At 39.7% G+C, this 21,041-nt stretch overlaps 1 protein-coding gene across 2 annotated transcripts in view; it reads right to left on the bottom strand.

Annotated features, from left to right (window-relative positions):
* Ckap5 (cytoskeleton associated protein 5) overlaps window positions 1-20,791 on the bottom strand; it is a 93,303-nt gene extending 72,512 nt beyond the window's left edge. Inside the window, exons 1-2 of one of the 2 annotated variants that reach the window (XM_085696566.2) lie at window positions 20,678-20,791; window positions 1,232-1,324 (exon numbers count right to left, since the gene is read on the bottom strand). In XM_085696566.2, the coding sequence (XP_085552692.1) occupies window positions 1,232-1,288 (57 nt within the window). In that variant the 5' untranslated portion in view covers window positions 1,289-1,324; window positions 20,678-20,791. Of the gene's footprint in view, window positions 1-1,231; window positions 1,325-7,418; window positions 7,545-20,677 lie in introns of those variants that run through there. The other variant, XM_048428214.3, reaches the window with a different exon arrangement.
* Between the last annotated feature and the right edge of the window lie 250 nt (window positions 20,792-21,041).

Genomic DNA, 21,041 nt, shown 5'->3' on the forward strand with positions numbered 1-21,041 from the left:
AAGCTAACCTCAAACTCCACCTGCCTCTGCCTCCCAGTGCTGGGATTACTTTCACTAATACATTTATTTCTCTTTCTTTCCTTTTCTGAATTATTTCCATCACCCCCACCCCAATCTTTATGTATCTATCTATCTATGTATGTATCAATGCATGTATGTATGTATGTATGTATGTATGTATGTATGTATCTACCTATCTATCTATCTATCTATCTATCTATCTATCTATCTATCTATCTATCTGCAGGATTTCTGTGTATGCCTGGTTGTACTAGCTCTTACGTTATAGACCATACTGGCCTAGAAATCAGATCCAAATGCCTCTACCTCCAGAGTTCTGGGATTAAAGGGAAGTTTTTTGGTTTGTTTGTTTATTTATTTATTTATTCATTCATTCATTCATTCATTCATTCATTCATTTTTTAAATCAAGCCAGAGACACCTATTTTGTGTTTGCAGAGTGTGTGTATATGGGGTACATATGTGCCTGGGTGTATGTGTGGAGATCACCGACAACTTTCAGAGTTGTTTCTCTCCTTTTACCCTGTTTTGGAAGCAGAATCTTTCTCATTTTTTGTACTGCATATTCCAGGATAGCTTGCCTGAGAGCTTCTAGAAGACTTATCTCTACTTCCCATCTAACCACCAGGTGCTGGGATTACAAATGAAAGCTACTACACCAGCATTTTGCATGGATTTGGGCTTAGAATTTAGGAGATCAGGCTTGAGCAGCAAGTATTTTTATTTACTGAACCATCTTGTTTTGTTTTGTTTTGTCTCTTTTAAATAGGGTCATGTAGCCACGGTTGGCCTCGAATTTGCTATGTAACCAACCAAAACTGGCCTGTAACTCCCGAATCTCTTGTTTCCTCTTCCCAAGTACTGGGATTACATGGGTACACCACCACACTTAGGTAGAAGACTCCTCTCTCTCTCTCTCTCTCTCTCTCTCTCTCTCTCTCTCTCTCTTTCTCTCTCTCTCTCTGAGACAGGGTTTCTCTGTGTATCTCCAGTTGTCCTGGAACTAGCTCTGTAGACCATGCTGGTTTCGAACTCACAGAGATCCGCCTGCCTCTGCCTCCCGAGTGTTGGGATTAAAGACCTGCGCCACCACCATCTGGTTGGACTTCTATTTCTAATGGCATAAAATAACATGTTATGGAATATTCCAAGCAAGGTAATAATAAATGTTGACAAAACAACAATAAAATTTAAATTCTAAAAGTCTTACCTTGTGTTCACACTTCTGATCAACTGGCAGTTTCAACCACTCACTGTCATCTCCCATTGTGCTTCCGCCTTTTCTTGGAGTTAAAAGTAGTTCCTAGACAGAGAAAAGTAGATAGTAGATACTCATTAACTCTAATAACCACGTAGTCTCGTGACAAAAAAAAAAAAAAGATTTTTCTTGGGTTATCATTCATGTATAAAGGAGTTAAAAAGTCCCTTCTTTGATCAGATGCCTACTACTTAATTCTATTAATAGAACTTTTTTCTTTTTCTTCCCCCCAAGACAGGTTGTCTGGCTGTCCTCAAATTTATAGACATCTACCTGCCTCTGCCTCCTGCTAGCTAGAATTAAAGGTGCTTGCAGGTGTAAGCCTGGCTAATAGAACATTTTCTTTTCCTTTTTTTTTTTTTGTTTTTTGTCTTTGTTTTTATTGTTTTGTTTTGAGACAGGATTTTTCTCTGTATCCCTGGCTGTCTTGGAACTGGATCTACAGAGGGGGCTGGCCTCAAACTCAGAGATCCATCTGCCTTACCTCCCAAGTGCTGGGACTAAAGGCATGATCAGTTGGCATAGAACATTTTCTTAATGAGAAAAAATGGGGGGTGGATGCAGAAGAATCAATCTAAGCTAAATTTGGTGAATTTGAGGGCAGCCTGGGTTACAAGAGACATGTCTCAAAAAATTTATTTTTTTAAATGAGAAATTACAAAAAGAAATTACAAAAGAATTAAAAATTAGCTGGGCAGTGGTGGCACACACCTTTAATCCCAGCCCCTGGGAGGCAGAGGCAGGCGGATCTCTGTGAGTTCGAGACCAGCCTGGTCTACAAGAGCTAGTTCGAGAACAGGCTCCAAAGCTACATAGAAACCCTGTCTCAGAAAACCAAAAATAAAATAAAATAAAATCCAAAAAAATTAAAAATTAAAAAGAATTACAAAAAAAGAAAAGACCTACTTGGCCCTTAAAAGAATATGGGAGACCAAATATTACACTCCTATTCTTTGGCATATTTCTATTTGGTTACTAAAAAAAAAGTTCAGACACATAAATAGCTTTGAAAAGCTGTCTTTTTATAAAAGAAATCTCCATCCACAGAGGAAGACTACATTAACAGAGAAATTTGTTCACCTTTGGAGGTCCCCTTCTCTGCCCCAAAGTAGGATACTGGAGTTTCTCACAGATGAGACTAGGCTCCATACTTGGGCCATGCAGAGATTGCCACAGATGTCATCTATTCTTCATAGGACAGTTCATCTGACTTTATTTGTGTAACCAAAGAAGCCTTTATTTACTATGGATTTCTCCTCTCTTTCCTAAAACTGTCAAGTCTCTATTCCTTTCTACAACTTAGAATGCTATAAAAACTTCCATCATTTTCCCTGTATGCATTTAAGAAATATATGTTCATTAGTTCATTTCTCTACTATTGGTTTCATGTATTTATTTTTCTTTCTTTTCCTTTTTTTTTTTTTTTTTGGTTTTTCAAGACAGTTTCTCTGAGTAGCGAGTAGCTCTGCCTATTCTGGAACTCACTTTGTAGACCAGGTTGGCCTCAAACTTGGAAATTGGCCTGCCTCTGCCTCTCCATTGCTGGGATTAAAGGTATACACCACTACCACTCAGCTCCTAAAATTTCTTATAGAAAATAATTTATATGAGCCAGGCATGGTGATACAAGCTTGTAATCCTTGCCCTCAAAAAGCTGAGGCATGAAACCTTGTCTTAAAATAATACAAAACAACAGAATAGAACAGAAGCTGGATATGGTGGCTCAACCCTGTAATCCTATCACCCATGATGCTGAGTTAGGAGAATTATTGAAAGAACAAGGGTATCTTTGGTTAAAGAGTGAGTTTGAAGCCAGACTGTACTAGACCGAGACTTCTGGGAAAAGAGAGAAGGAGGGAGGGAAGGAAGGAGAGAGAGCATTACAGACAACTCTCAATACTAGCTAGCATTCTACCTAGTCCTTTTAAATACAAATCTAAGTGTTGGGTGGGTGTGTGTTTCCTGTGGAGATCTGAAGAATGTGTCAGGTTAGAGCTGGATTTACAGGCAGTTGTAAACTGGCTAACATGGGTACTGGGAACTGAAATCAGGTCCTCTGGAAGAGCAGTATTACTGAAACATCTCTCTGGCCTCATATTTAAGCAATTTTTAGTAAGGTTTATAGTCAATAATCTTTAAAAACTTTATACTTTCCATTAGGAAACACCTTTCTGATTGTGAAAATAGTTGCTGAAAGAAAAAACCATTTACTATACAAAATACACAAAGAAACGTATTAAAATGAAAATTTACTAGCAGTTAGCAATTAAAATGAGCTTGTATATAAATCACATGAAAAAGACAAGGATATTCCTCTATTAAGCTTTGTTTTGGCCTAAATTGCCCTTGAACTCACTATGTAGTTCAGGATAATCTTAAAATCCTGATCCTTCAGACCCCCCCCCACCTCTCAAATGCTGACATTTTAGGTACATGCCACTATGCCCAGGTAAGACTTTTTTTGCAATTGCAAATATTTTCATGCTTTTGAGAATATAACTCAACACCCACATTGCACTTCATTCTGTGAAGTATCACAGTCAGCAGTCTTACTGAGCTTTTAACTACTGAGCCACCTCTGCAGCCTCTCAAAGCTGGAATAAAAAGAAAACAAAATGTGCATAGTTTATACCGTAAATGAACCTTGGCAACATTATGTTTAATCACAGGACTCTATATGGTTTAATTCCATTTTTATAAAATGTCCAAAACAGGGTTTTTGTTGTTGTTGTTGTTTGTTTTTTAAAATAAGATTAGAGTTTCTTTGGAAATAACAGAAATTTCCAAAGTATTTTCTGGTTTTCTTAGCAGTATGGGGGAGAGAGTACGGGTTGGTTGAACATATTAGACAAGCACTCTACCACTGAGTTATGTCCCTTGGCCTCTTTTGGAAGTAATGGAAATGTTCTTAAATTGTGGTGATAGCTACACAAAAACTAAGCAAGTTTAGTAACAAAAGTCCTGAGAAAATAAACCATGATGTCCTCAAGAAGTGTAGAACAGTACAAGAAATATAGATCCACAAACAGCTCTAACATAAAAGTAAAATACACCATATGCGGAAAGAATCATTAAGAAGGGGTAGACTGTCAGTGACAACCTCACGGCATTTGGCATTGTCAGTGACAAATGGTAGATGAAATTTTTAAAAATGAGTATTAACAAGGAATGGTGGTAAACACCTGTGATTTCAACATTTGTGAAAAACTGCGGCAAAAAGAGAATTGTGAGTTTGAGGCTAGCATGGGCTACACAGTTAAGATTCTATCTAAAGTGGGGGAGGAACAGGTGGAAAAAATAATTTTATGTTTAGGGAACATTAAAGGCAAAGCCTTGGAGATGGGAAATTACTAATCACATATACAGAGACCCTAAGTATAAAATCAGAGAGATTAAGGTCAGAGTACGGAATTAACGATTAATAACTAAAACCTCTTTAAAAGGCACTCACTAGAACAAACTAGAAAGTAGAAGGTTTCATTTGTGGGGTGGTTTTGTTTTTAGTTTCAGACATGTATCTCAGTCTGGTTTTCAATTCCCAGCTTTTCTGTCTCACCGCCAAAGTGGTGAGATTACAGGCTATAGCATCATCCATGACGAAAGCAGAGTTTTGATAGGAAATGATTACAATCCTCCTCCAGGAGCCAGAGCTAAAGGTCTTATCAACAGGAATGGAAAGAGTGGGCAGGGATACTGAAGGGAGCTGTGTTACAGAGAAAGAATCAGCAAGTCTTTGCAGCTAAAGAAGGTGCGAGCTAAGGGTAAAGTCTAATGCAGCGAGGGAGGCTTCAGACTATATAAGAGTAGGGGTGAAAAATGGCACCCCTGAGGGAAAAAACGAGAGATCTGAGTTGTCTTTGAGGGAGTGGAAGAGAAGCTAGAAGTATGAGTCTGTTTTAGTATGAGTCTATCCCTCCAAGAGGGACAGGTGGGGAGCACATTCAAGTAGCTAAACTGTAACACTGGGGTAAACAGAGGGCTCTGGATTTTAGATACAAAAACTACAAAGATGTTATTAAAGTAACAGTTTGTTTCAAAAGTAACAAAACTCTCCTGAAAGATACAACGACATGTGCTGTGACTCCTTTGGTCTGGGCCCTAGAAAAATACTGAGAAATTTCAAGTGGTTCAATGCACCTAGGAGATTCTACCACCATCTATAGTTGAGCCAAAGGCAAAGAGGTAAATGAAAAGAATTTTGTTCTACCAAAGAATTATTCACCTTATATGGATATATCTAATGTCTCCAAAGACCTCAAATATGACATAGTCTGCACTGTTTAGTAAAGGTTTACACATAATTGCTTATTTTTAAACCCGAGGTTAAGAAATTTTTAAGATTATACATAAAGGCAGAACTTAGAATAAATTTCATTTTATTTTTCAGTTCATTTTTCACTTTAGTGTGTGTGTATCTGAGCATAAGTTCCAGCAATATAGTATTCTTCAATCACCTGAAAATAAGGCACAGAGGAATTATGTGGTAAATAATGTTAGAGCTGGGCTTAGAACTTGCGCCTCTTCCCCAGCTACCCAAATGCTCAAGTTTGGTATTCTTTTATTTTAAATTCCTGCTGTAATGATAGTCTACAATAACCACAGAGCTAGTAAACAGCTTGGTTTTGTATTTTACTTGGAAAGAATTGTTGCAGTTCAACTCTTCTATGGCAAATTTCCAAGCTCTTGACCTACAAAGTCCTTTACTATCACAATACAAGAGCTCTGAATTTGATTAGCATTCCTGGACTCTCTCTCTCTCTCAGGCTAAGAAAACGCTACTGCAGAATCACAAGATGAGTCTGAGAAGCTTGATGGAAGATTCTGGTCACCCAAAGCATAATCCCTAACCTTTATGCCTGTAGTTCCAGCTCTCTGGAAGGTTAAGACAAGAGGATAGCTTGATTCCAAAAGTTTAAAAGCCAGCCTGGGTATCCTACCAATATCACCAATCTCAAAAACAAAAAAATTATAAACCAGACCAGCAAGATGGCTCAGTGTATAAATGTACTTTTTGTCAAGTACTGATGACCTGAGTTCAGTCCCTGGGATCCACATGATGTAAGGAAAGAGCCAACTCCTGCAAGCTGTCCTCTGGCATCCACATACAGGCTGTGACATGCACATGGTCACAACCCCAAACACATAAGTGCTCTAAAAATTAAAAAATTTTTTAAATGATCACTGACATGCAATGATACTCATTTTTTAAAAAGACAGTAATTGTAAAACAAAATAATGAATATATGTTTATAGATCTTTACTCAAACCACATCTAGGAAGGGCACATGGACTAAAAAAAGTAAAAATTATGTAACTGTCACAGAATATTTAAGATTATTATTACTTTTCCAATGCCCAAAAGAATCTCATCTATGTGGAAGTAACAAAAACGATAACACTTTCCCTCTAACAAACACACACCTTCACTGCCTCCAGATGTCTCCAGTAATAAACGTTAAATATCTTGCTTGTGTACTCTGCATTATGCAGGAGGGGGGCTTGAACTGCTTCTCTAGCAAGTTCTCACTAAACTTCAGTTATAGTTGTTTTACTTGTTCTGGGATGACCTCCCACATATTCCCTCAGAGACTGAAACAGGTAAAGAGCTGTACCATTTATATTATGCTATTCTATCAGCAGGAAAGAGGGTTAGCAGGACTCTCCCTGGATGATCGCTGTCAATGTTTCCAAAAGGGATACTGGATACCAACACAGGCCTCTGGGAGATGGAGAGCTAAAGCCGCAGAGAATTAGGTCAACTTTGAGAATTACTGCTCAACACTACCAAGGAAACTGAAAACCTAAAGCTTACTCGTGCAGGAGGCTAGCCAGGTCTCTAAATTCCAAGCTAAGAACCCAAGGCCCAGAGCACTAGATTCAGTTCCACCCATTTTGCCCCACCAGGTTAAACTCTGGTAAAAAATCAATCCTCTCTTTACTCCAAGCAGGAACTAGGCTGGGGAAAGCCAGGTCATCAGCATGACTTAAACACAACACATCCAAACAAACACTCCAGGGCTGCTGGCACCACCCAGAGGTAGAGCTGATGCCCAGCTTTAGCACACTGCAGCCGGCATTGTTCTCCCTCCTTCCCGGATTTAGACTCTGAAAGGCCCGTTAGGTTCCCTGAGGTACGTACACCAGGACTTCCGGACCAGCACGGGATGCTTGCCCCCTTTCGGTAGTCTGACACTCTACCCTAGCAGGGAGAGGTCGGGCCCTAAAATCCGTGCAAGATCAGCAGGAATACCCGGTAGCCAGCGGGAGCCAGCCGCATTGGCAAGTCAGCTGCTGGGAACCGCCTCCTCCGGGGGCGGGGACAGAAGCTCCGCTGTCAGAGTTGCCTGCGCCACCCTCAATGGCCCTCTGCACGCCCACAGAACGCTTAAAGGGGCCGCAGCAACCTTTACCCAGAGTTCTACAATCCCAGGATGTTGCCTCCAGACCAAAGGTTTTCCAAAGAAGGATGTGAATGACCTTGGAAGTAGATCTCTGGTTTGGTAGCAATACAGGTAATGTCACAAAAATAAAGGAGATGACTAGTTTCCAATACCACAATCCTAAGTCTTTAAAGGGTCTTAAAAAAAAAGTGCAGACAAAAGTCAAACCATTAAAGCAAATACCCAGATGCCATCATAGAAGCTGCTTTTTTTTAAAAAAAATTACCCTCTTTTAGAATTAGCAATTCTTCAAACTGCAGCACAAAGACACAAAGAAATTCCAGAAGCTTTCAATGCCCCCACTTGCACTTTCACATTCTCCCTTAACAGCAAAGAGAAGGCTCCTAGGTAATCATATCAGATAGGTTAGGAAGGTTAATAGGAGGCAAAAAAGTAAAATAACTTTCCCTTTTTTGTGAATAAAAGATGGCCTTTCAAAAATATGCCAAGTCTTTACTACAAATCTACGTAAGCAAAGGAATATTGCAAACAAATATAATTGAGATATACAAACATCTAATTTAAAAGGAAGCTTTTGATAAATTTGTAGGGAAACTGCATTAAAATCTCAGGGACTAAGGTGGAGTGAAGGCTTAGTAGGTAAGGGTATTTACTGAATAAGCCTAGCAACCTGAGTTTAACCTCTGGGATCCACATAGAAATGGAAGGAGAGAACTCTACAAAGTCCTATGACTTCCACACAATACCACAGCACATGCACCTCACTCTCAATGCACACAATTAAACTAAAAAAATCTTGGAGTAAATACATGGTCTTTGAGAGCATCAAAGATTATCACTGCATATCGATTTTCTTTACACTGAATGAAAAAAAAATCCTACATTGAATTATTTTAATTTTGCAGCACTAGGGATTAAACAAAAGGTTTTGCACATGTTAGGCAAGACCACGTTGGAACTCTGTCCCTTGCCTTCTTAAAACTTACTTTATATTTTGAAACAATGTTTCACTAAACCGCTCAGGTGTCCTATGAATCCTTTGTGTAATCTAGGCAGTTTTTAGACTTGTGATCCTCCTGGTTCAGCCTCTAAGAGCTGGATTACATAAGAGCACACCGGGCCCAGTTACACAATATAATTAAAAAAAAAAAAACAAACCCTAAAGTCATCAGATTAGTATGAGAATCAATGTCTATTTAGAAATTAACACTTCTAATGCAAACAGGGGTTCAAGTACAATTTAGATTCAGAGGGCAAGCATGAAAACTGAAGAGTAGACAGACTCAGGTTATTCTTAATCTAAAGGTCTTAGGGAACTGAAGAGAAACAGTCAAAATGTTTCTACAGTACATTTACTGACATTCATGAATTAAGTAATCAAGACCCCCTTTCATTATATACACATAAAGTTAACATTGTACTAAGTGTTTGTAGATTAGTCTTTCTCATCAGATCCTTTTCTTTTTTAAAGATTTATTATGTATAGTGTTCTTCCTGCATGTATGCCAGCAGACCAGAAGAGGGCACCAGATCTTATAAATGGTTGTGAGCTACCATGTGGGTGCTGGGAGTTTAACCCAGGTCCTCTGGAAGAGCAGCCAGTGCTCTTAACCTCAGAACCATCTCTATGACCCCCTCATCAGATTCTTTAAAAGATTTTTTTTTTTTTTTTACTATTTACGTGTTGACTGGTGCAGAAATGCCTCCCTGAGATAGGATCTTTTATTTAAAGTCAGGCTTACTGAACCATAATTCCTATACAGTAAAATTTGTTCCATATAGCATACAGTTCTGAAAAACACAGAGAGCTACATATCCATTACCACAAACAAGAGCACCAACAGCCCCAAAACTTTTGTGAGCTTTATAGTTAACACCTTTTCACACTGCCAGGAAACCACCAATCAGTTCCTATACTTTTGCCTTTCTAACAATGTTACATAAATAACATCATATAGTATGTTGTCGTTTGAGTCTAGTTTCTTTGAGTCATTATAATACAAATGAGATAAAGGGCTGGGGTTGTGGTTCAATGGCAGAGCTCTTGCTCATCCTGTCTGACTCCCTGGGTTCTATACCCAGGAACAACAGAAAAATAACAGATCATTCATCCATACAGATGCATAAAATGGCCATTTCTTCCTTTTCATTACTTGACTGCAAAGATATAAACATTATGATCCTGTTTATCAATTCAAGTCATTGAGTTGTTAACACATTTTGAAAAGAAACTGCTAGCAGCTTTCTCATACAGGTTTTTGTATGCATGTTCAGTTTTATTTCTCTCAAATAAATATCCACAAGTGGACCTGCTTTGTGGTATGTTAAGTGTGTATTTATTCTTACATGTAAATACTTAATCATTTTCCAAAGTAGCTGTATGAACCATTTTGAATTAAATTTAAGAATTCAAGAGTAAGTGAATTACTAGTCCTAACTTTCTATCTGTATCTGGTTTTATACCTAAGAAATGAAGCCAGTTCTCTATGCAATTGTTAAGGAGTTGGACATACTCTTTTTAAAAATCAGCCAGTCATTATTGATCATTTAATATGAAACGTAGATTTTTTTTTTCTTTTTGAGACAGGGTTTTTGTGTAGAACCTGTCTATAAACCAGGCTGGTCTTGAACTCAGAGATCCACCTACCTCTGCCTCCCAAGTGCTGGGATTAAAGGTGTATGCCACCATCACCCAGCCATAAGGTCATTTTATAGCAGTTTCAAAAGCAAATACCAATGAAAACTACTCTTTCAAATTGCATCTGTGAGCAGTCGAAATCAAGTTATTGTTTTCTGTACCAACAACCTATATATATATATCAACAAAAGTATTGTTAGAACAAACCAAAAATGTAACCTTTAAATGAGTTTTCTTTGCTTTAAAAAGAATTAATATTTTTAATTATGTCTAAGTATTTGTGTGTGTCTGTGCTGAGTATGTGAACATGCGTGCAGGTGCCCAGGGAAGGACATCAGAAGATGCCAGAGTCACTGAAGTTGGATTACATACAGGCAACTCTGAGCCACTTGACTCGGATGACTGGAAGTATCAATTTCCTCAAGATAGAAACATTCCATCTTCCAGGGAATTTCCTTAACATAAAAGATAAACAACTCAAAATAGCTTCAGGAAGTTCCTAAAACTGATCAGACTGACTAGGTCCCCCTCTCTCCAAGACTATATAAGGAAAATTTGTTGAGAGTCACTCTCAGACAAGACAAGCTGCAAAGACTAGCCAAGTTGCCTTAAGAGTTTATAAAGGTCAACAATCATTGGCAAAGATATCTCCAGACATGTACTTGAGGTTCCCAGCTTTCTAGAGTTGTCATCTGTGCTGAAGTGGGCTTTGATGATGCAGCTGTCTCTCAGTCATGTATGCTCCTGTAAGTAACCCCAATAAAACTCACTGGTCACCAAGCTGAACTTTGGTCTGTCTGTTGTGGACTCATTATTTGGGGTCAATATGCATGTGTATGAGTCTCCTCAGGGAAAGTCTTGTCACAGAACATGAACTCAGGTTCTCAAGGAGCAAGAAGTGCTCTTAATCTCAGGACCAACTCACCAGCCTCCAAATTGACTTTTCAATATTCAAATGGGTTTTTCTATGGATTAAATACAATTTTAAAATAATGTCATTATATAGCAAGTCACATTAAACATCTTTATTTTCAAAAGTGTAATTCTCTGGAAGACAAAAAGAAACTATTAATAAAGTTTAAGAAACATAAATAATATGCCCCATGTTGCAAATACTAAAAGCTTTAAGAAAAAGAGGGTCTGGAGGGCCAGTGAGACAGCTCAATGAGTCAAAGTACTTGCTACCAAACCTGACAACCTAAGTTCAATCTCCAGTACCTATAAGGTAGAAGGAAAGAAAAGAACTAGTTCCTACAAGTTGTACTCTGACCTGCACACACAATAATAACTATATTAAAAACCTTTAAAGAAAGAAAGAATAGATAGGTGTAGGATTTTTGCACATAGTTGGTAGGCATGTAAACTGCTATATAAATATAAGAAAAACATTAAATATTAACAATCCATTTCCAACAGAATTGAAAAGATAATACAAAATGACATATAAATGAGAAATAGTCTCAAAATTGAAAAATACCTATCAACTTATAAATAAGGCAAACAAGTGTGGTATACCCATATAACAGTATCATACAGTCATAAAAATGGGAGTGGTTGCGCACACCTCCAGCACACAGGAGGTAGAGGCAAGCAGAACTCTGTGAATTCAAGGTCAGCCTGGTCTACAGAGCTAGTCAGGACAGTCAGGGATACAGAGAAACCCTGTCTCAAAAAAAAAACAAAACAAAACAAACAAACAGAAAAAGGAATAGAGTAATGAAACATGCTATAACATGTATGAACTTCAAATATTATTCAAAGTGAAAGATGTCAGACACAAAAGGATATAAGTTCTGCAATTCCACTGTTATGAAGTGTTTTAAAGTGGTGTGTAGGGAATGAGGGGAATGGGAAGTGACTGCCAATAGGTACAGAATTTTCTTCTGGTGGAGTAATAAACATTTTGGAATTAGACAGTGATAGTTAATATGTTCTGTGAATGTTAAAAGCCACAAAGTAAGTGTTATAGTATAGGAACTATGCTTTAAGCAATTTCACTAACAGGAAACCATTTTTTAAAAGTCATGGCATACTTACTGAAAAGATATTCTACTGTCAGAAAATAACGATTAGCAATTATATGGATGAACCTAATAATCCACAGTGGGGGGCATGAAGTACTTTTTTTAAAAAAATATTTATTTATTTATTATGTACACAATATTCTGTGTATGTCTGAAGGCCAGAAGAGGGCACCAGACCTCATTACAGATGGTTGTGAGCCACCATGTGGTTGCTGGGAATTGAACTCAGGACCTTTGGAAGAGCAGGCAATGCTCTTAACCACTGAGCCATCTCTCCAGCCCCGCATGAAGTACTTAATACATATGGTACAACGATACAAGCCCAAACAATCAAGAGATACATTCATCTGTAGTTATAGACTAAAGAAAGGTTATGCTGGAAGCTCAGCATAGAAGAGGCAGAGAAGGTACTAGAAAAATGGCTCAGCAGTTAAAAAGCACTTTTTCTTGAACAGGACTCACCCACATGGCAGCTAATCACCTCTGTAGCTTCAGTTTTAGAGGAGCTGACACTCTCTTTTGTCCTTCAGGGTATCATATACTGCGTAGTACAGCAACATACATTCAGGCAAGTCACCCATACAAATAAATACTAATTTTGTTTGTTTTCAAACACGGTCTCTACATAGCTCTGGCTATTCTGAGACTATGTAAACCACGTTTGCCTCAAGCTCACAGAGATCTGCCTCTGTCTGCTTTGCCTTCCAAGTGCTGGAATTAAAGTCATGCAACTATGCCCATAAACAAACATACAAAAAACAAAAAAACAAAACTTTTGTTTTTTTTAAAAAAAAAGAACATTGGATGCTCTTCCAGAGGGCCCAGGTTTGATTCCTAATGCCTGTAACTTCAGTTCCTAAAATCTTCTGGCCACTTCAGGGACTGAATGCATGTGGTATATATACAGACATTTATATACATAAAAGAAAAATTACAAAGAAGAGGCAGGGAATATAATCAGGAACTTAAGAAAGGAGGTCTGCCTTCCATTGGTAATGATTCAATTCTTTGGCTGAGGATAGGAAATAGGGGATTTTTTTAAAAAAATGGTAACAATTATTTTTAATATATAAAAGACACCGTGGAGATTTAGAATAGGAGAGGGACTTTGCTTCCAACTAAAAGGATCTTATAATGTAAAAACATACTCTGAAGTGTTTAAGCACAAGTGTAAAGCAAACTTTTTTTAACCTGAAAGGCATAATGGAAGAGGAGGGAAGTGAGGGAGGGGAGAAAGAGGGAGGGAAGAAGTGAGGGTGAAAATATTCTACAACTTCTTCTCTCACATTAATTATCTATAACACTTCAGAGAGGTTAACTAATCTTTGGGACTTTAGTATTCCCATGTATAAAACTATGAGTTTATATTGAAAAGTCTCCCACCTATAAAATATGAAATGGTACTTATTTGATAACAATTATTTACATCCATAAACAAGGTGTTTTCAACGTCAAGTTTCTTAGTAAAAAAGTAATTGTAGCACTGGCAATTCATAGCCCACTTTCTACTCCTTGATTAAATTATTAGAAGGAATGGTGGTTTGCTTTATTTTAGTTTTATAGAAATAGAAACAATCCAAAAAACTTGCTGGAACTCCAGTCCCACAGGGATCTGACTCTTCTGGCTTCTTTGAGCTTCTGCTTCCACCCCGCCACACAATTAAAACAAGAAAAGTTAATGCAGGCCTGTGGCAGTGGCACATAACTTTAATCCCAGCACTCTGGAGGGATGGACACGTCTGGAAGAAACGACATGCTAATCAACAGCTATTACTCTAAACCCTGAAGATATAACCCTAACTAGGAATGTTTCAAACAGTTTCTACCAGATTTCATCGCTATTAAAACCTTGGTAAATTTTAGAGTAAGAGTCCTAATAACTAAGGCCAGTCTGTACTACCTAGAGTACTGTTACCTACAAGCTGCTGCCTTCTGCTGCTGTCAAATGCCTAGAGATATAAAAACTGTCAGAACTAAAGCGTTTCTCCTTGCTTACCCATGCTGTCTATCCAAAGAACTTATTAATTGACTGGTAACAATGTCACATGGCTATCACATACCCAATATGATGGTATTCTTCAAAAAATACACATAACTCTAATCATGAGAAAAATATCAAATAGAGGAAGTAGCACTCTACTAAATAACTTTAAAAAAATTTCCTTAAAATCACCATGGTCCTGAAGACAAGGGAAGACTGAGAAACTGTCAAAGACCAGAAAAGGCAAGGAGGGGACACTAGATGTAATGTGTTGCCCTGGATGGGATCTGAAACACAACTGGGGTATAAATAGAAGATCTGTTGAAATCCAAATGAAATTCAGTGGGGTTTTGTTTGTTTTTTTGTTTTCCAAGACAGAGTTACTTTATGTAGCTCTGTCTGGCCTGAACTCAGAGATTCACCTGTCGCCTCTGTCTTTCAAGTGCTAGAATTAAAGATGTGTACCACCACTGCCCAGATGAAATTCAGAGAGATAGCTCAGTAGGTGAAGGCATCTGACACCACACCTGATAACCCAAATCCAATCACAGTTATTGTCCTGGCGGAGAGAACCAACTCTGAAGGTTGTCCTCTGACTTCCATTCACACATTATATGTATGTGCACCCAAACACATAAACCAGTGGTTTTCAACCTTCCTAATGCTTCAACCCTTTACAGTTCCTCATGTTGTGCTGACCCCAACCATAAAATTAATTTGCTGCTACTCCATAACTGTAATTTTCTACTGTTATGAATCGTAATATAAATATCTTATATGCAGGGTATCTGATATGCAACCCCCGTGAAAGGGTCACTTGACCCCCAATGAGGTCATGACACATAGGTTGAGAACTGCTGACATAAACCCATCCCTATGAAATAAAAGTAATAAAAACAGCAGAGCATGGTGGCACATGAGAGAGGCAGAGACAAGCAGATCTGTAAATCTGAGTAAGCTTAGCCTTGTCTACATAGTAAGTTCTATGATAGCCGGAGCTATGTAGAGAGATCTTGTCTCAAAAAAACAAAAATAATAAAATATATTGGTTTCTTACCTTTACAAATGTACCATGTAAGATGTCAACAAGAAGGTTGGTAAGAGGAATTTAATTCTACTTAAGCAATTTTTCCTTAAATCTAAAATGAGTAATTTCTAAAACTTTCTTTTTAATGTAACTATCACTCTCAAAGCATCAATGTCATGAAAAACAAAACATTTCTAAAGTTAGGAGGACAACATTACTCCTAAAATGGTTAATAAATGAATGAATGAATGAATGAAAAATACGGTTAAAACTAAGTGCAGGCAAGAATGTGGAGCAATGAGAAACCCCACTCGCTGCTGATGTGACTGCAAAGCAGTAGTCACTGTGAAAGACAATCTGGTGCCCTCTTCTGGCCTGCAGGCATACGTGCAGACAAAACACTCATAAAATTAAAAAAATATATAATATATATATATATATTTTAAAAAACACAATACACACACACACACACCACACACACACACACATATGTATATATATATTTTGGGTTTTTTCCGTGACAAGGTTTCTCTGTAGCTTTAGCTTTGGAGCCTGTCCTGGAACTAGCTCTTGTAGATCAGGTTGGCTTTGAACTCACAGAGATCCGCCCGCCTCTGCCTCCTGAGTGCTGGGATTAAAGGCATGCACCACCACCGCCCAGGTATGATGAACCTCACCTTTAATGAAGTTAAAGAAGCCAGTCTGAAAACAGTACATAAGGTATAATGCTTCTAATTACATATGACATTCTGGAAGAGGAAAACTACAAAGATAGTAAAATGGCTGCCAGAGCATGAGAAAAGCACAAATGAGAGAAATGATGACTAAAACTATTCTTTACTATTTTTTTATTTTATTTTTTTTAAATCCTGAAGCAAGTGACTATGTACCACCAGCACAAGAGAACACAGGACCATGCAGACAGCAGTCTGGGATCATACCAGTACTTCTGTTCTCACAGGGGTAAAGGCCTTTATGACGAGCGCCTAGGCACGTCTACACATAGATCTAAGAGTCTTCTAGTCTCTATGGAAGACTTCTGAGCTAATCTGTTGAGATACTGTTCATATCCAAAGATACAGAACAGAAACACAGTTACACACTGTCTTTGTCTAACTTCATCACACACAGAAGATATGTCAGTTTAGACTACTTTTGTTCAATAGATTTTTTTTAACCATTTACTTGTTTTTTGGTGCTGCTTTAAAGAAAAAAGAAAAACAGCACACCAAACGCCATTTATTTAGTGTATGTGTGTATACAAGTGTAGCACTATAGCATACACGTGGAGATCACATGTGAGAGTTGGTTCTCCTTCCCCCGTGTGGGTCCTAAGGATAGAATTCAGGTCCTAAGTCTTGGTGGCAAGCACCTTAACCCATTGAGCCATCTCAGCACCCTGGCTTTGCTATTCTTAGACAAGAGGCATGTAGCCCAGACTGTCTTCAAACTTGCTAAAGAGCCAAGAATAATCTCGAGCTCCTGCTCCTCCTGCCTCTACCACCTAAGCACTGGCAGGTGTGCCCCACTATGCCTAAATGACCTACTTTGTCCCCAGTATTGTAAAAGATACTAATATATTTCAGTTCTGTGAGGAAATCTGGCACAAACAAAAGCCAATCTAACAAATAACAATAAATGAAACAAAGGAAAATGAGGTAGAAGGAACCAAGACAGCTATTCTACTTGGGAACTTAGAAAAATGCTTCTTTAAGCAGTTGACATGACGAGCTGAGATGTGGATTAATAAAGACAGAGTTGGGTGAGAGGTTCTAGGCAGAGAACAGGAAAAGTTAAGACCCAAAGGGAGCAACTTACACCTTCAAAGTTTATTAGGTAGGCAGGATAAGAATAATCAGAGTAGGGCTCGAGAAATAGCTCAGTTAGAGCACTTGCTGCTCTTGCATAGGATCCAGGTTCTGTTCACTGCACCTACATGGTGCCTCAAAATCACCTGAAAAGTTCAGTTCCACGGGACCCAACACCATCATCTGATCTCTGTGTCTGTGTGACCACAGGTGGTACACATATATACATGTAGACATCACACACACAAAATAAATCTAAAAATTAGAAAAAGAACAACCTAAGTAACATCTTTGAGCTCAAGATGTAAAAATATGAGAATCATTTAAAATCTCAAACCTCTCTAACACTAACCACCAAAACCCAATCACAATCAGATTAACATCTCTATGTCTCAATGTTAAAGCTGGTGAGGAGGAGCAGGTCTGTCTGAAGGTGGCAATGGGAGGAGGTTTACCACACGTTCAAGGCTATCCTAATCTACACAGTGGGATTCGGTCCACCCAGGGCTACATAACAAGATTCTATCTCAAAACAATACACATCTCACCCTTGTTCTACCACACTCACAGACGCCTACAACATAAACATTGTATTTTTAACCGACTCTCTAAAATATTACCATTTCTCTCATCCGTATTTATATCTCTGGTAGATATGAAGAGGGCTCTACTTTAAATCCACTGTTGAATTTTTTTAAGCCATTACTTTATACGGAATGACCATAAGATCATAGACCCTGGCTACTAAGTTGGGTTTAAATTCAGGGTCCATAAATCACATGGACTCCTAGCAAGTTGCATAATCTTTCTCAGTTTCTCATGGGTAAAATTCTGACAGAGTTAAAGATAAAATGTGACACAGAATTTACTTTGTTCAAGACCTAGGGCTGAGTCAGAGGGATTATGGAAACTATAATTTGCTATAGTAAATTGTTTGAAAGATAAATCTGTTAAATTCCCTTGGGTGCTATTCTTCCTGGCTCACAAATGTGTTCCTTGAATCTAGAATGTAACATCTAACAGACAATAGTCTCAACAGAGAACAGGACAGCCTGGCTTGACTAGAATATAAAGCTTTCATTTGCTCTTGCTGGGTTTCGCTGCTGTTTTCTGAGACAGACTCTCACTTGGGAACTCACTTTGGCCTGAAGCTCACTATGTAGCCCAGGCTGCTATCACACTCAGCAATTCTCCCGCTTCAGCCTCCCACATATGGGAACCAGAGGCATGAACCACCATGCCTGGCAACTTTTCATAGTCATCAAGATTTTTACAACTAAGAGCAGGAGAAACAGCTCAAAGTTAAGTACACTTGTTGCTCTTACAGAGGACCCAAGTTTGGTTCCTGACACCCACATATCTGCTTATAAGTATCTGTAACTCCAGTTCCAGGGGATCTAATGCCTTCTTCTGAAGTCTACAGGGTAGGTACATACATACATATAGAGAGAACACTCATAAATAAACCTTAAAAAAGATTTTAATACTATCCAAAGGTGCTATTAAATAATTTTTTATGTCATTTATTTTTATTCTGTGTGCATTGGTCTTTTGCCTGCATGTATGTCTGTGTGAGGTGTTGGATCCTGGAGTTACAACTGTGAGCTACCATGTGGGTGCTGACAATTGAACCCAGGTTCCCTGGAAAAGCAATCAGTGCTCTTAACCGCTGAGCCATCTCTCCAGCCCAAGTTAATTATTTTTAATTGCTTTCTCCAAACTCAAGTGGTCATAAAATTAAGGTATTCATCTATTCATCACTAAAACTGAATTACCACACATCACTCTTCATTATTCAAAGTTGATGATCCAACCTTTAAAAGTAATGGGGAGGAAAGTATATGGCACATTGCTATGGAATACCTTTGCTTAACACCTCCTAAGTGAACAGTATGTAAAACTTGTGTAAAATTTGGGAACCAGAGAGGCAGTGTAAAGGGTGTTTTGGCCAAGCCGGACAACTGTTGTTTGACCAGAACCTACAAGATGGAGGGAGAGAATTAGCTCCAGCAAGTTGTCTGACATCTGGCATGCACACCTCCCCATCCCCCACACAAAATAAATACAAAAGATCTTTAAAAATATTTTATGTGTATAGGTGTTTCGTCTGTGTACCACATGTATGCAGTGCTCATGGACACCAGAAGAGGGTGTCCGACTCCCTGGAACTGGAGTTATAGATGACTGAGCTATCGCGTGGGTGCTGGGACTAGACCCAGGTCCTCTGGAAGAGCAATCACTGCCACTAAGTACTGAGCCATCTCTCCAGACCCGTGTAAAGAAATATAGTAATAATAAGTAAAAAAAAAATTAAAAAAATAAACAAAAACGTTGGGTACATCTTTTTTCTACCTTGACTTATGTTGGCAGCTAAACTGATTTTGATTTTCTTTACAGCCAACCTTACAGTTCGTCAAGTTTCTTTAGAAAAGTCTCAGATGACTGCTTGATTTATATGTATAGTCTTTAGGTCACAGAAGGTCTTTTCAGGGTGATGAAAATGGAGAAAAAAGAAATTTCACCTTTCTAAAAATGAGTTTTCAGTTCTATAATTATGCATAATGTAAGACAAGCATCCTATCTGGGCCAAGATTTAATGCCTTGGTTCCTAGGAGAATTAGAGTCGTGCATAAATTTGGGGCAAGTTCTGCAAAACCTCCATTGATGCTGAATCACAAACTCATTGTTAAGATTCACCAACACGAATATGTTTTCTAACACAGCAGCCACTCTGGCAACATCTCTCATTTCCTACGCAAGAAACAGAATGGGATGCATTCAATCTTGCCTGGCAATTACCACGACTTCGGGCAGCCCTCTCAACAACAACGATTTGCTAAGACGTAAAAAGTGAGAATCTCATTCACCTGGCCTGAAAGTGGCACGGCCTGGCTAACCCACACTGCTGGCTATTGTACTGGTTCCCCGAAAACCTCACAGCTGCAAAACACCTGAACTCTGCGGACTTTGAGGGAGAAAACCAAGGGCGGGGCGGCGAATGATCAGAATCGTTAAAAACTCATCGCAGGTAGGGGACGCGGACACAGACAGGCCGGGGCACTACGCTCCGGCCCGGCTCGGAGGCGACCAGGCCCTTCACACCCGCCGCAGCCCTCCCGGGCGGGCCCCTGTTCATTCATTTGACAATTCCGCGAGGCGCTCTCCACCGCGGGCCTGCTCGCAGGGCCCCCGCCCCAGCCTCGGACGCCCTAGTCTCCAGGCGCGGCCCGGCGCCGCCCGCCAACCTCGGACGCCGCCAGTAGAGCCCCGCCGCGCGCTCTGCTCACCTGAACCCCAGCCCGGGTCTCCAACACCAGCGGGCGCCCACGCCCCCCCCCCCCTGCCCTGCCAGCCGCGGGCTCCCCGGCCTCCGCCCCGCTTCGCCGCCTGACCCGCCGGGTTCGCGAGACCGCGGCGGCGCGCGTCCGCCCAGGGCTCCGCCCGCGGCCCTGGGTGCCCAGCGCGCGCCGCCGGGTTCCCGGGGTCCAGGCTGGTAGGTGCGGCCCACGGCCCACTCACCTCCGCCGGGCCACGACCGAGGGGCCTGCTCTAAGCCGTTTAAAACCGCTTGGGCCGCCGCACACCCCACAGTGTCCTCGTTGTTTATTGGTCCTCGGAAGACCGCCTCTCGCCCTTTTATTGGTCCGTTTGAAAGGACTGTGGGTACGCGCCACCTACGGCCTTAAAGGGGCAGCGCGCAGCTGCGTTTCCTTGAGCTACGACGTCAGGAGAGCAGCCAATGGCTACCGAGGACTTCAGACCGAAGAGCGCCAGGTGTGTGGAAATCTATGCATTCCCAGCCATCATCATGCTGCCTTTACCTAACTACGGATGTTTTAACTACTGTCAACATTTCTGCCTTATTTTTTTTGTTTTGAGAACT

Source organism: Myodes glareolus, chromosome 10 (assembly GCF_982192425.1).
Source record: "Myodes glareolus chromosome 10, mMyoGla1.1, whole genome shotgun sequence".
Classification (NCBI taxonomy): Eukaryota; Metazoa; Chordata; class Mammalia; order Rodentia; family Cricetidae; genus Myodes; species Myodes glareolus.